This window comes from Oncorhynchus clarkii, chromosome 26 (genome assembly GCF_045791955.1).
Source record: "Oncorhynchus clarkii lewisi isolate Uvic-CL-2024 chromosome 26, UVic_Ocla_1.0, whole genome shotgun sequence".
NCBI classification, from domain to species: domain Eukaryota; kingdom Metazoa; phylum Chordata; class Actinopteri; order Salmoniformes; family Salmonidae; genus Oncorhynchus; species Oncorhynchus clarkii.
This window is the reverse complement of record NC_092172.1, coordinates 261,601-275,507: the sequence shown is the minus strand read 5'-3', so window position 1 is coordinate 275,507 and position 13,907 is coordinate 261,601. Positions and strand designations below refer to the sequence as shown.

Below are 13,907 nucleotides of genomic sequence, written 5' to 3'. Positions count from 1 at the left end.
CTACCAGGAAGTCCAGGATCCAGTTGCAGAGGGAGGGGTTTAGTCCCAGGGTCCTTTGCTTATTGATGAGCTTTAAGGGCACTATGGTGTTGAATGCTGAGCTGTAGGCAATGAATAGCATTCTCAAATAGGTGTTCCTTTTGTCCAGGTGGGAAAGGGCAGTGTGGAGTGCCATAGAGATTGAATCATGTGGGGATCTGTTTGGGCGGTATGCACATTGGAGTGGATCTGGGATAATGGGATTGATGTGAGCCATGACCTGCCTTTTAAAGCACTTCATGGCTACAGACATGAGTGCTATGGGTCGGTAGTCATTTAGGCAGGTTACCTTAGTGTTCTTGGGCACAGGCACTATGGTGGTCTGCTTAAAACATGTTGGTATTACAGACTCGGACAGGGAGAGGTTGAAAATGTCAGTGAAGACACTTGCCAGTTGCTCAGCGCATGTTCGCAGTACACGTCCTGATAATCTGTCTGGCCCTGCAGCCTTGTGAATGTTGAGCTGTTGAAAGGTCTTACTCACATTGGCTGCGGAGAGCGTGATCACACAGTCTTCTGGAACAGCTGGTGCTCTCACTCAAGTTTCAGTGTTATTTGCCTTGAAGCAAGCAAAGAAGGAGTTTAGCTCGTCTGCTCGGCTCGTGTCAAATCAAAATCAAATCAAATTTTATTTGTCACATACACATGGTTAGCAGATGTTAATGCGTTAATGCGAGTGTAGCGAAATGCTTGTGCTTCTAGTTCCGACAATGCAGTAATAACCAACAAGTAATCTAACTAACAATTCCAAAACTACTGTCTTATACACAGTGTAAGGGGATAAAGAATATGTACATAAAGATATATGGATGAGTGATGGTACAGAGCAGCATAGGCAAGATACAGTAGATGGTATCGAGTACAGTATATACATATGAGATGAGTATGTAAACAAAGTGGCATAGTTAAAGTGGCCAGTGATACATGTATTACATAAGGATGCAGTAGATGATATAGAGTACAGTATATACGTATACATATGAGATGAATAATGTAGGGTATGTAAACATTATATTAGGCAGCATTGTTTAAAGTGGCTAGTGATATATTTTACATCATTTCCCATCAATTCCCATTATTAAAGTGGCTGGAGTTGAGTCAGTGTGTTGCAGCAGCCACTCAATGTTAGTGGTGGCTGTTTAACAATCTGATGGCCTTGAGATAGAAGCTGTTTTTCAGTCTCTCGGTCCCAGCTTTGATGCACCTGTACTGACCTCGCCTTCTGGATGATAGCGGGGTGAACAGGCAGTGGCTCGGGTGGTTGTTGTCCTTGATGATCTTTATGGCCTTCCTGTGACATCGAGTGGTGTAGGTGTCCTGGAGGGCAGGTAGTTTGCCTCCGGTGATGCGTTGTGCAGACCTCACTACCCTCTGAAGAGCCTTACGGTTGTGGGCGGAGCAGCTGCCGTACCAGGCGGTGATACAGCCCGACAGGATGCTCTCGATTGTGCATCTGTAGAAGTTTGAGTGCTTTTGGTGACAAGCCAAATTTCTTCAGCCTCCTGAGGTTGAAGAGGCGCTGCTGCGCCTTCTTCACGATGCTGTCTGTGTGGGTGGACCAATTCAGTTTGTCTGTGATGTGTACGCCGAGGAACTTAAAACTTACTACCCTCTCCACTACTGTTCCATCGATGTGGATAGGGGGGTGTTCCCTCTGCTGTTTCCTGAAGTCCACAATCATCTCCTTAGTTTTGTTGACGTTGAGTGTGAGGTTATTTTCCTGACACCACACTCCGAGGGCCCTCACCTCCTCCCTGTAGGCCGTCTCGTCGTTGTTGGTAATCAAGCCTACCACTGTTGTGTCGTCCGCAAACTTGATGATTGAGTTGGAGGCGTGCGTGGCCACGCAGTCGTGGGTGAACAGGGAGTACAGGAGAGGGCTCAGAACGCACCCTTGTGGGGCCCCAGTGTTGAGGATCAGCGGGGTGGAAATGTTGTTGCCTACCCTCACCACCTGGGGGCGGCCCGTCAGGAAGTCCAGTACCCAGTTGCACAGGGCGGGGTCGAGACCCAGGGTCTCGAGCTTGATGACGAGCTTGGAGGGCACTATGGTGTTAAATGCCGAGCTGTAGTCGATAAACAGCATTCTCACATAGGTATTCCTCTTGTCCAGATGGGTTAGGGCAGTGTGCAGTGTGGTTGAGATTGCATCGTCTGTGGACCTATTTGGGCGGAAAGCAAATTGGAGTGGGTCTGGGCAGCTCTCTGCTGTGCTTCCTTTTGTAGCCTGTAATGGTTTGCAAGCCCTGCCACATCCGTCCAATGTCAGAGCCGGTGTAGTACGATTCGTAGTAAATGTATTGAAAATGAAATACAGAAATAACTAATTGACATTATTCACACCCCTTTGCTATGACACTCCAAATTGAGCTGAGGTGCGTCCATTTTCTTTTGATAATTTTTTAGATGTCACTACAACTTGCGGCTATGGAACCCTGACCTGTTCACCGGATGTGCTACCTGTCCCAGACCTGCTGTTTTCAACTCTCTAGAGACAGCAGGAGTGGTAGAGATACTCTTAATGATCGGCTATGAAAAGCCAACTGACATTTACTCCTGAGGTGCTGACTTGCTGCACTCTCGACCACTACTGTGATTATTATTATTTGATCATTCTGGTAATTTATGAACATTTGAACATCTTGGCCATGTTCTGTTATAATATCCATCCGACACAGCCAGAAGAGGACTGGCCACACCTCATAACCTGGTTCCACTCTAGGTTTCTTCCTAGGTTTTGGCCTTTCTAGGGAGTTTTTCCTAGCCATCGTGCTTCTACACCTGCATTGCTTGCTGTTTGGGGTTTTAGGCTGGGTTTCTGTACAGCACTTTGAGATATCAGCTGATGTAAGAAGGGCTATATAAATACATTTGATTTGTTCAGGGGCAGAACGACATTTTTACCTTGTCATCTCGGGGATTCGATCTTGCAACCTTAGAAAGAAACACACCTGTCTATCATTTCCCACAGTTGACAGAGCAGAAACTATACCATCAAGCCCAAGGAACTTTCCGATGATCTCTGAGATATAATTATACCTGGGGAAGGGTATAAAACATTTCTACTGTTGAACGTTTCCAAAAGCACAGTGGTCTCCATCATTGGGAAATTGAAAAAATATGGAACTACCCAGGCTCTGCCTAGAGCTGGCCGTCCGACCAAACTGAGAAACCAGGCAAGAAGGACCTTGGTCAGGGAGGTGACCAAGAACCCAATGACTACGTTGACAGAACTAGAGAGTTCCTAGACTGAGATGGGAGAACCTGCCAGAAGGACAACGGTCTCTACAGCACTTCACCAATCTGGGCTTTACAGGAGAGTGGGTAGACTTCCGTCTGACCACTGACAAAATGTTGCCACTTCTGAGAAAAAGGCACATGACAGCACGGCTGGAGTTTGTGAAAAGATACTTGAGAGAGCATAAGGCAAAAGATTCTGTGGTCTGCTGAGACAAAAATTGAACTCTTTGGCTTGAGCGCAAAGTGCTATGTCTTGAGAACAATTACCCCAAGCATACAGCCAAAGCAATGATGGAATGGCTTCAGAACAAGCATGTGAAAGTTTGAGTGGCCCAGCCAAAACACAGACTTGGAATCCCACTGAAAATCAGTGGAAAGACTTGAAGAATATTGTTCACCACCACTCCCCATCTAACTTAACAGAGCTTAAGAAATTCTCCAATTCCAGATGTGTAAAGCTGATACAGACATACCCAAGATGACTCAAAGCTGTAATTGCTGCCAAATGTTCTTCTGCAATGTATTGACTCAGGGGTGTGGCTACTTATGTAAATGAGCTATTTCTGTGTTTTATTATTGATAAATGTGCTAACATTAAAAAATATATTTGTCACGGGGTATTGTGTGTAGATGGGTGAGATTTTTATTTTGAAATCAGGCTGTAACACAACAAAATGTGGAATAAGTCACGGGTATGAATAATTTTAGTTAATGCATGTAGACTACTAATGGGACAATAATTATGTTTCATGTAAAGCATGAGGTGCCTCTGAAATGGAAATATATTGGTTTAGGAGATGCATTCTCTTCTTCCATGTTGTCTTGTACCCCTCTTGCATTGTTTCTGCATTATCTGTTTGACTGACCACGGACTAAATGTTGCAATTCAAATGTTCACTACTGGTTAATAAAGTAAATAGATGTTGTCTACAGTCCATCAAGGAAAAAGTTAAACAGTTGGCATCGTATTTCAATAGGGATTATTTAATGGATGACTGCTTAAAGATTTTATGTCTGGAACAGTTTTCATCTATGCAACAAATGATAGACAGTCAACACAACCATTTAGATAAAAATGTGTCAATTGAATATAATTGCAGGCTAGATAAAACAGGAAATCAGCCAATCAGAGTTCAGCATGTGGTGTATCTTGTATGAATATGACGAATGTTGGAATGTGTTGCCATTTAATTTCCATAACTCTGTCAATGTCTTAATGTTTGCGTGTTTGCATCTGCACCAACTCACCTCTGACGAATGCTACTGAGATGTGGAGATGGTAAAGTCAATAATAAAGACAGTGGCTTGGTGACACAGTTGCAGAATTGATAGGCACTACAAAGGACGGCGACCCTGCACCTGAAATACGCGTCACTCCAGTTGTGGCGGAGAAGGATGATGCTGTCAAAGAGGCTGAAGAAGAGCAAGGAGACAAGGACAGTACTAATGACAGTTCAGAGGGGGTGAAGAAATACACCACCCCAAAAAAGTTGTGGATCCAAAAACAGATGCTTAGAGTCATGGGATCTAAGGCCCACCTAAGAGCTGGAGAGGTTATGGATATGGATGAAGACCAACAAGGTATTTGGAAATATTTCATATCATTAACTACGATGTCCAAAATGTGATTTTCACATTTGATTTGATAGGGTAGTCGTCATATCAAAGTAAATAGCTATTAAAGTCAATTAAAGACAGGGGGAAATATGTTAATTTGTTGCCATTACATCACTGATGTAGATTGTGATGTTGAAGAGCTTGACCATGAACAAACAATGGACGATGAAGAAATCATGGATGTTAGCAAGGAGGGGGAGAAAGAAGAGGTGAAAGAGGAGAAGGATCATCACTTAGAGTTAGATGAGGAGGAGGAGGGTGATACCAATGAGGTTGACGTCAAAGATAATGGTGTTGAAGATGAAGGCATTTATAATGAAAACAGTTCAAAGGGATTCATGACATACACCACCAAAAGAAATGTGCAGATTCAAAAAACGATGCTTAGAAAAGTGGAATCCAGGGCCAATATTGAAGTTGGTGATGAACATCATGAATATGATGGAGAGGAGGAGGCAGAGGAAGACATTGATGATGAGTATAAACATGATGATCACAGTGACATTGACACTAACGATCAAGTTGTTGTTGATGATGATCATGAAGAAGCTGAAGCTGATGAGGACAATCATGACACATATTACCTTGATGTCAAAGATCAAGAGGTTGAACATGGAGAAGACATTGACGATGAGCACAGATCAGAGGGGACCAAGACATACACCACCAAAAGAAATGTGCTGATGCAAAAACAGATGGTCAGAAAAGTGGGATCTAGAGCCAGTATTGAAGTTGGTGATGAACATCATGAAGATGATGGAGAGGAGGAGGCAGAGGAAGACATTGATGATGGGAATAAAAATGATCACAGTTGTGGCGAAATCTGCACGGAGTCTTCACCGTGCACTGCCACTTTAAGAGCGCATGAGCAGTAAGGAAGGAGAAAATGAAGAGAGCTGATTCAGCTCTTTGGGGAGGGGCTCTTTGGTGGCGCGACAGTTTGATTGTGTGTGCTGTGCTGCAGAAGTTTTGTTTGTTTTCAGCGTGTGTAGTTTATAGAGTGTTTAACTCAATCATCGGTGTAATCGCTCTAGGTCGTGGTTGTTTTCGTTTGGGACCGCGCCCGTTATGGATCGCATGGATTAGTAGCAACATTGTTGCGAAGCTTTAACATACAAACCAACAAACCATCGGACAGTCAGACAGTACACATGCACGCCTGAAGACCACAGCTAAGATCTCTCTTGTTCTCTTTCTCTTTTTCTCTTCCCTCTATCGTTCCAGTGCTTTACCCTGCAACAGATTCTCTATTTTTCCAATGCACTTCCTATTGAAGTTCATTAGAGCTGGACTATTATTGCCCTGCCAGAAGTATTTGGACATTTCAGTTAAAAGGGAGGTTGCTTGCAAATTGTGTATTGATATGTGAACTGTATTGAGATGTACTAATGACATGTGGCCGAGAAGACTGGACATTTTTAAGGCCTTTGTTGTGTCGATGAACACCCCCCACATTCATACCCTCTGCACTCATCCACTAGAAAATAATACAGATTATTGCAAATCCTATGTTGATGACTGGGTTCCTTCTTGTATGAAGTTGCTGTTGAATTGCTATGCCATTATTAGTATTAGTATTATTGTATGAGGTATTCTCGTTGGGGTTACCCCTGTGCTGTGATGTGGGTTTTATATGGTGTGTATTCTCTTTTCTCTCCACTGGCTATCTGGTAAACAGGCTACACTCTAGGCAGTCTCTTCTGCTGATGTGTGTGGGTCTGGTAGTGGTTCTCTCTATTCTACTCTTTTCCTTTCGGCATGGTTAATACCTGCCTGGCGCCCGAACAAAAGCTTTCTTTACCCCTCTCTAATAAATACCGCTACACAGTGACCTTGAAATTAAAGATCAAGTTGTTAGTGACGATGATCAAGAAGAATATGAAGCTGATAAGGACAATCATGATACAGATGACCTTGATGTCAAAGATCAAGAGGTTGGAAATGGAGAAGACATTGACGATGAGGACAGTTCAGCGGGGGCCAAGACATACACCACCAAAATAAATGTGCGGATCCAAAAACAGACGATTAGAAAAGTGGGATCTAAGGCCCATCTAAGAGCTGGAGAGGTACTTCCTAAGGATATGGATAAAGACCAACAAGGTATTTGGAAATATTTATAATATAATATTATTATGTCCAATGTACAAAATCTGATTTTAATTTATGATCATAAAACATATCAAAGTAGGGAAGAGTGGGGTAACTTGAGTGTAATGTTAAGTTGAGTCACCCCTTGTTTCTAGGAAACCATACACACAATATATAATTTGTCCAAATATTTAGGGAGTCTAGGTCCAAAACATTGATTTTCACCAAGGCAAATCAATGTATTGTATTAGTCATGATGCTTGTATCTAAACCAAAGTAGAGAACTTTAAGATTGTTCTACACATCAGAGTCTCTATACACTTCAATATGAGGTCTTAAATTTAGCATGAATGTGCATCCTTGTACCTGTGTGGGCTAATATATTCAAAATGTTTGCCTATGGGTAAGTTGAGCCAATGGCAAGTTGAGAAAAATGAAGTATTATTGCTGGAATATAAGGTAACACCAGGGCCTGGCCAATGTTGAAGGTGTTATCAAAAAAGTACAGTGTTTGTTAGGTGTTAAGCTTGTGTTAAAATATGCTTAAAATTATATATATATATATAACACACACACACACAACGGGTCAAAAGTTTTAGAACACCTGCTCATTCAAGGGTTATTCTTTATTTTTACTATTTTCTACATTGTAGAGTAGTAGTGAAGACATCAAAACTATGAAATAACGCATATGGAATAATGTAGTAACCAAAAAAGTGTTAAACAAATCAAAATATATTTTACATTTCAGATTCTTCAAATAGCCATCTTTTGCCTTGATGAAAGCTTTGCACTCTTGACATTCTCTTTTAACCAACTTCACTTGGAATGCTTTTCCAACATTCTTGAAAGAGTTCCCACATATGCTGAGCACTTGTTGGCTGCTTTTTCTTCACTCTGCGGTCCGACTCATCCCAAACCAACTCAATTTGGTTGAGGTCGGGTGATTGTGGAAGCCAGGTTATCTAATGCAGGACTCCATCACTCTCCTTCTTGGTAAAATAGCCCTTGCACAGCCTGGAGATGTGTTGGGTCATTGTCCTGTTGAAAAAGAAATGACAGTCCCACTATGCGCAAACCAGATGGGATGGCTTATCGCTGCAGACTGCTGTGGTAGCCATTCTGGTTTAGTGTGCATTGAATTATAAATAAATCACAGATGGTGTCACCAGCAAAGCACACCATAACACTTCCTCCTCCATGCTTTACGGTGGGAAATACACATGCCCGAGATCATCCGTTCAGCCACACCGTGCCTCACAAAGATACGGCGGTTGGAACCAAAATTCTCCAATTTGGACTCCAGACCAAAGGACAAAATTACCACCGGTCTAATGTCCATTGCTTGTGTTTATTGGTCCAAGCAAGTCTCTTTTTCTTATTGGTTTCCTTTAGTAGTGGTTTCTTTGCAATAATCCGACCATAAAGGCATGATTCACACGGTCTCCTCTGAACAGTTGATGTTGAGATATGTCTGTAACTTGAACTCTGTGAAGCATTTATTTGGGCTGCAATTTCTGAGGCTGGTAACTCTAATAAACGTATCCTCTGCAGCAGAGGTGACTCTGGGTCTTCCATTCCTGTGGCGGTCCTCATGAGAGCCACTTTCGTCATAGCACTTGATGATTTTTTTGACTGCACAAAGTTCTTGTCTTAATATGGCTGCAGGGGCAGTATTGAGTAGCTTGGATGAAAAGGTGCCCATTGTAAATGGCCAGTTCCTCAGTCTCAGTAGCTAATATATGCATAGTATTATTAGTATTGGATAGAAAACACTAAAGTTTCCAAAACTGTCAAAATATTGTCTGTGAGTTTAACAGAACTGATATTGCAGGTAAAACCCTGACGAAAATCAAAACAGGAAGTGGCTTCTATTTTGAAAACTCCATGTTCCATAGCCTCCCTTTGCTGGATTTAAAGGGATATGAACCAGATTCCCTTTCCATTCGCTTCCTCGAGGTGTCAACAGTCTTCAGACATAGTTTCAGGCTTTTATTTTGAAAAATGAGCCAGAAGGATAACATCGCGTCAAGTGGTCACATGAGTTTTGCTCGCGCAACAGTTTGGATAGGTTTTGCTTTTCCCTCTCCTACTGTGAAAGACATTTGCGGTTGATATATTATCGATTTATATATTTTAAAAACAACCTGAGGATTGATTATAAAAAACTTTTGACATGTTTCTGTGGACATTATGGAAACTATTTGGAATTTTCGTCTGTGTTGTTGTGACCGCTCTTTCCTGTAGATTTCTGAACATAACGTGACAAACAAAGTGAAGTATTTTGGATATAAAAACAATCTTTATGGAACAAAAGGAACATTTGTTGTGTAACTGGGAGTCTCGTGAGTGAAAACATCCGAAGATCATCAAAGGTAAACGATTAATATGATTGCTTTTCTGATTTTCGTGACCAAGCTACCTGATGCTAAGTGTACTTAATGTTTTGTTGTGATATCGATAAACTTACACAAACGCTTGGATTGCTTTCGCTGTAAAGCATAATTTCAAAATCTGACACGACAGGTGGATTAACAAAAGGCTAAACTGTGTTTTCCTATATTGCACTTGTGATTTCATGAATATAAATATTTGTATTAATATTTATTGAATGTAGCACTATGCTATTCAGCGGTTGTTGAATAATAAATAGGGCTACCTTCTGTATACCCCCCCACCCCCACCTTGTCACAACACAACTGATTGGCTCAATGCATTAAGAAGGAAGACATTCCACAAATTAACTTTTAAGAAGGCACACATGTTAATTGAAATGCATTCCAGGTGACTAACTCATGAAGCTGGTTGAGAGAATGCCAAGAGTGTGCAAAGCTGTCATCAAGGCAAAGGGTGGCTATTTGAAGAATCTCAACACTTTTTTTCCTTATTCCATATGTGTTATTTCATAGTTTTGATGTCTTCACTATTATTCTATCATGTAGAAAATATATTAAAAAAAAACCTGTGAATGAGTAGGTGTTCTGAAACTTTTGACCTGTAATGTATATATCAAAAAAGTGATTGTGTTGAATTCTGTTCGGGAAATAAAGATAGACCTAATTTAAAAATGTAGTGGTAATATTTTATTCAGTCCAGAAATTTGTAGGCGGCTCAAATAACCCTGTCCCATAGCCGGAGTAAGTTGTGCCAAGAAGACACTTTTTTTGGATGGGCTATGTTTTCAAAACTGCTAATTTCGAGGGACACACAATATCCTGAAATACACTGAGTATACCAAACATTAGGAACACGCCCTCGCCCCCATTTTTGCCCTCAGAACTGCCTCAATTCATTAGGACATGGACTATACAAGGTGTCGAAAGCGTTCCACAGGGATGCTGTCCCATGTTTACTCCAAAGTTTCCCACAGTTGTGTCAAGTTGGCTGGATATCCTTTGGGTGGTGGACTATTTCTGAAACTATATCAGCTGAATAGCCTAGTTTCACTGCCAAAATTAATATTAAACGATTTAGTGTTCAGCGAAATAATAACACAATGTCAAATACAGGTCGCCTAGTCAAATAATTAACATCCAATCACATTAACCGCTACTCTCTCACGATAATTTTACTAACGGTCTGTATGTAGCAAAACGTAGCTGCTGCTCATTCCGTTTGCTCGAAAATTGATAAATGTTAAAAAAAAGTAAGGCCTGCGTCCATAGAGACACATTCCAGCTCTACTGGTAGTACTGCTACTGCCAGCAGTACTACACCTGCACCTGTCGACTACACAAGTTGTTCTGCTTCCATGAGCACATCCAATGCTAGCATCAGTAATTCTACATTTGTTGCTAGCCCAGCTAGCATGGACACTGACAGTTGTGAATCCGATGCAGCCAAAGAGCTACTGCCCCCTTACCCGGGAAAGCACCGAACAGACAGGGACGTTGGACCATCGAAGAGGCACAAATATTATGAGAACTACATTGATTTGGTGTTCACTTATATTGGGAGTAGTGCCTTTTCTAAGACATGTACAAAAGCAACAGATACCATCAATAAGAAGGGGCTAGAAGCGTCTTATATGGTGTGCTACCGAGTGGATAGGACAGGCAAGCCCCATACTATTGTGGAGGTCTTAATTATTCCTGCTGCTGCGGATATGGTTGGGACAATGCTGGGGGAAAAGGCCCCAAAAAAATAAAAAATGTAAAAATGATCTGTCTTAGATCAGTTAGGATCACCACTTTATTTTAAGAATGTGAAATGTCAGAAAAATAGTTGAATGATTTATTTCAGCTTTTATTTCTTTCATCACATTCCCAGTGGGTCAGAAGTTTACACTCAATTAGTATTTGATAGCATTGCCTTTTACATTTTTTAACTTGAGTCAAACGTTTCGGGAAGCCTTCCACAAGCTTCCCACAATAAGTTTGGTGAATGTTGGCCCATTCCTCCTGACAGTCAGGTGTGTAGGCCTACTTGCTTGCACATGCTTTTCAGTTCTGCCCACAAGTTGTCTATAGGATTGAGGTCAGGGCTTTGAGATGGCCACTCCAAAACCTTGACTTTGTTGTCCTTAAGCCATTTTGCCACAACTTTGGAAGTATGCTTGGTGTCATTGTCCATTTGAAAGACCCATTTGCAACCAAGCTTTAACTTCCTGACTGGTGTCTTGAGGCTTCAATATATCCACATAATTTTCCTGTCTCATGATTCCATCTATTTTGTGAAGTGCACCAGTCCCTCCTGCAGCAAAGCACCCCCACAACATGATGCTGCCACCCCCGTGCTTCATGGTTGGGATGGTGTTCTTTGTCTTGCAAAGTTCCCCCTTTTTCCTCAAATCATAACGATGGTCATTATGGCCAAACAGTTCTATTTTTGTTTCATCAGACCAGAGAACATTTCTCCAAAAAGTATGATGATATACTTCCTACGAGCCGGGTTGTGACAAACTCACACTCATTCTTATGTTAAATAGATGTATCGTATAATGTGTGGGTGGCAGGCTTACAATGATGGCAAAAAAACATTGGAGAGTGCTCTGACACTGGTGCTAGAGGGGGTACGCAGCTAAAGGTTGACTGTTTTAAAGGGGTATGGGACTATAAAAAGTTTGGGATCCACTGATCTACATTGATTAAAGTGGATTTAGCATGTGACATCAAGAAGGGATTAAAGCTGGATTCACCTGTTCTTAATGTTTTGTATACTCAGTGTATATGTAAATTGCCTTCGAAAAGTATTCAGACCCCTTGACTTTTTTCACATTTTGTTACGTTACAGCCTTATTATAAAATAGATTTAAATAAAATACAAATCTCAGAAATCTCCACACAATACCCCATAATGACAAAGCGAAAACAGGATTTTAGAGATGTTAACTTGTAAAAAATGTAAAACAGAAATACCTCATTTACATAAGTATTCAGACCCTTTGATATGACACTCAAAATTGAGCTCATGTATATCCTGTTTTAAAATATCATCATTGAGACGTTTCTACAACTTGATTTGGAAAGGCACATATATAAAGTCCAACAGTTGACAGTGCATGTCAGAGCAAAGACCAAGCCATGAGGTCGAAGGAATTGTCCATCTGGGGAAGGGTACCATAAAATGTCTGCAGCATTGAAGGTCTCCAAGAACACAGTGGCCTCAATCCTTTTTAAATGAAAGAAGTTTGGAACTACCAAGACTCTTCCTAGAGCAGGCTGCCCAGCAAAACTGAGCAATCGGGGGAGAAGGGCCTTGGTCAGGGTGGTGACCAGGAACCTGATTGTCAATCTGAAAGAGCTCTAGAGTTCCCCTGTGGAGATGGGAGAACATTCCAGAAGGACAACCATCTCTGCAGAACTCCACCAATCAGGCCTTTCTGGTAGATTGGCCAGATGGAGCCACTCCTCAGTAAAAGGCACATGACAGCCCACTTGGAGTTTGCCAAAAAGCACCTAAAGACTCTCAGACCATGAGAAACAAGATTCTCTGGTCTGATTAAACCAAGATTGAACTCTTTGGCCTGAATGCCAAGCGTCACATCTGTTGGAAACCTGACACCATCCCTACGGTGAAGCATTGTGGTGGCAGCATCATAATGTGGGGATGTTTTTCAGTGGCAGGGACTGGGAGTCTAGTCAGGCAAAGATGAATGGAGCAAAGTACAGAGAGATCCTTGATGAAAACCTGCTCCAGAGCGCTCAGGACCTCATACTGGAGTGAAGGTTCACCTTCACTGGAGTGATGGTTCACCTAACAGGACAACAACCCTAAGCACACAGCCAAGACAATGCAGGAGAGGCTATGGGCCAAGTATCTGAATGTCCTTGTGTGGCCCAGCCAAAGCCCGGACTTGAACCCGGTCGAACATCTCTGGAGAGACCTGCAAATAGCGGTGCAGCAACCTGACAGAGCTTGAGAGGACCGGCAGAGAAGAATGGGAGAAACTGTCCAAATACAGGTGTGCCAGGCTTTTAGTGTCATACACAAGAAGAATCGATGCTGTAATCGCTGCCAATGGTGCTTCAAAAAGTACTTAGTAAATGGTCTCAATACTTATGAAAATGTGATATTTCAGTTTTTATTTTTCATAAATTAGCAAAAATGTCAAACTTGTTTTTGCTTTGTCATTATGGGGTATTGTGTGTAGTTTGAGGTAAAAAAAATAATATTTAATACATTTTAGAATAAGGCTGTAACATAACAAAATGTGAAAATGTCAAGGGGTCTGAATTCTTTCCGAAGGCACTGTAGATATCTTTGTTAGAAAGAATACTATATTTCTCTTGACTGAGTGATGCTGAATGTAAGATTTGGCTCAACTTCCACCACTCGCCCCTAAATTGCTAATGAAAATAATGTAAGATTTGAAAAACACCTTAATTTGTTACCATTACGTCACACATGTAGTGGAGATGTTGAAGAACTTGACCATGAACAAACGATGGATGGTGAGGTAATCAATGTTGATGGCCGCG

The 13,907-nt window shown here is 41.6% G+C and overlaps 1 protein-coding gene across 1 annotated transcript in view; it reads left to right on the top strand.

Moving 5' to 3' along the window:
• The window catches only part of LOC139385202 (axoneme-associated protein mst101(2)), a 280,755-nt gene that overhangs the window by 187,623 nt on the left and 79,225 nt on the right, over positions 1–13,907 (top strand). The window contains exon 11 of the mRNA XM_071130313.1: positions 6,805–6,999. Coding sequence (XP_070986414.1) covers positions 6,805–6,999 — 195 coding nt within the window. The remainder of the gene's footprint in view (positions 1–6,804; positions 7,000–13,907) is intronic.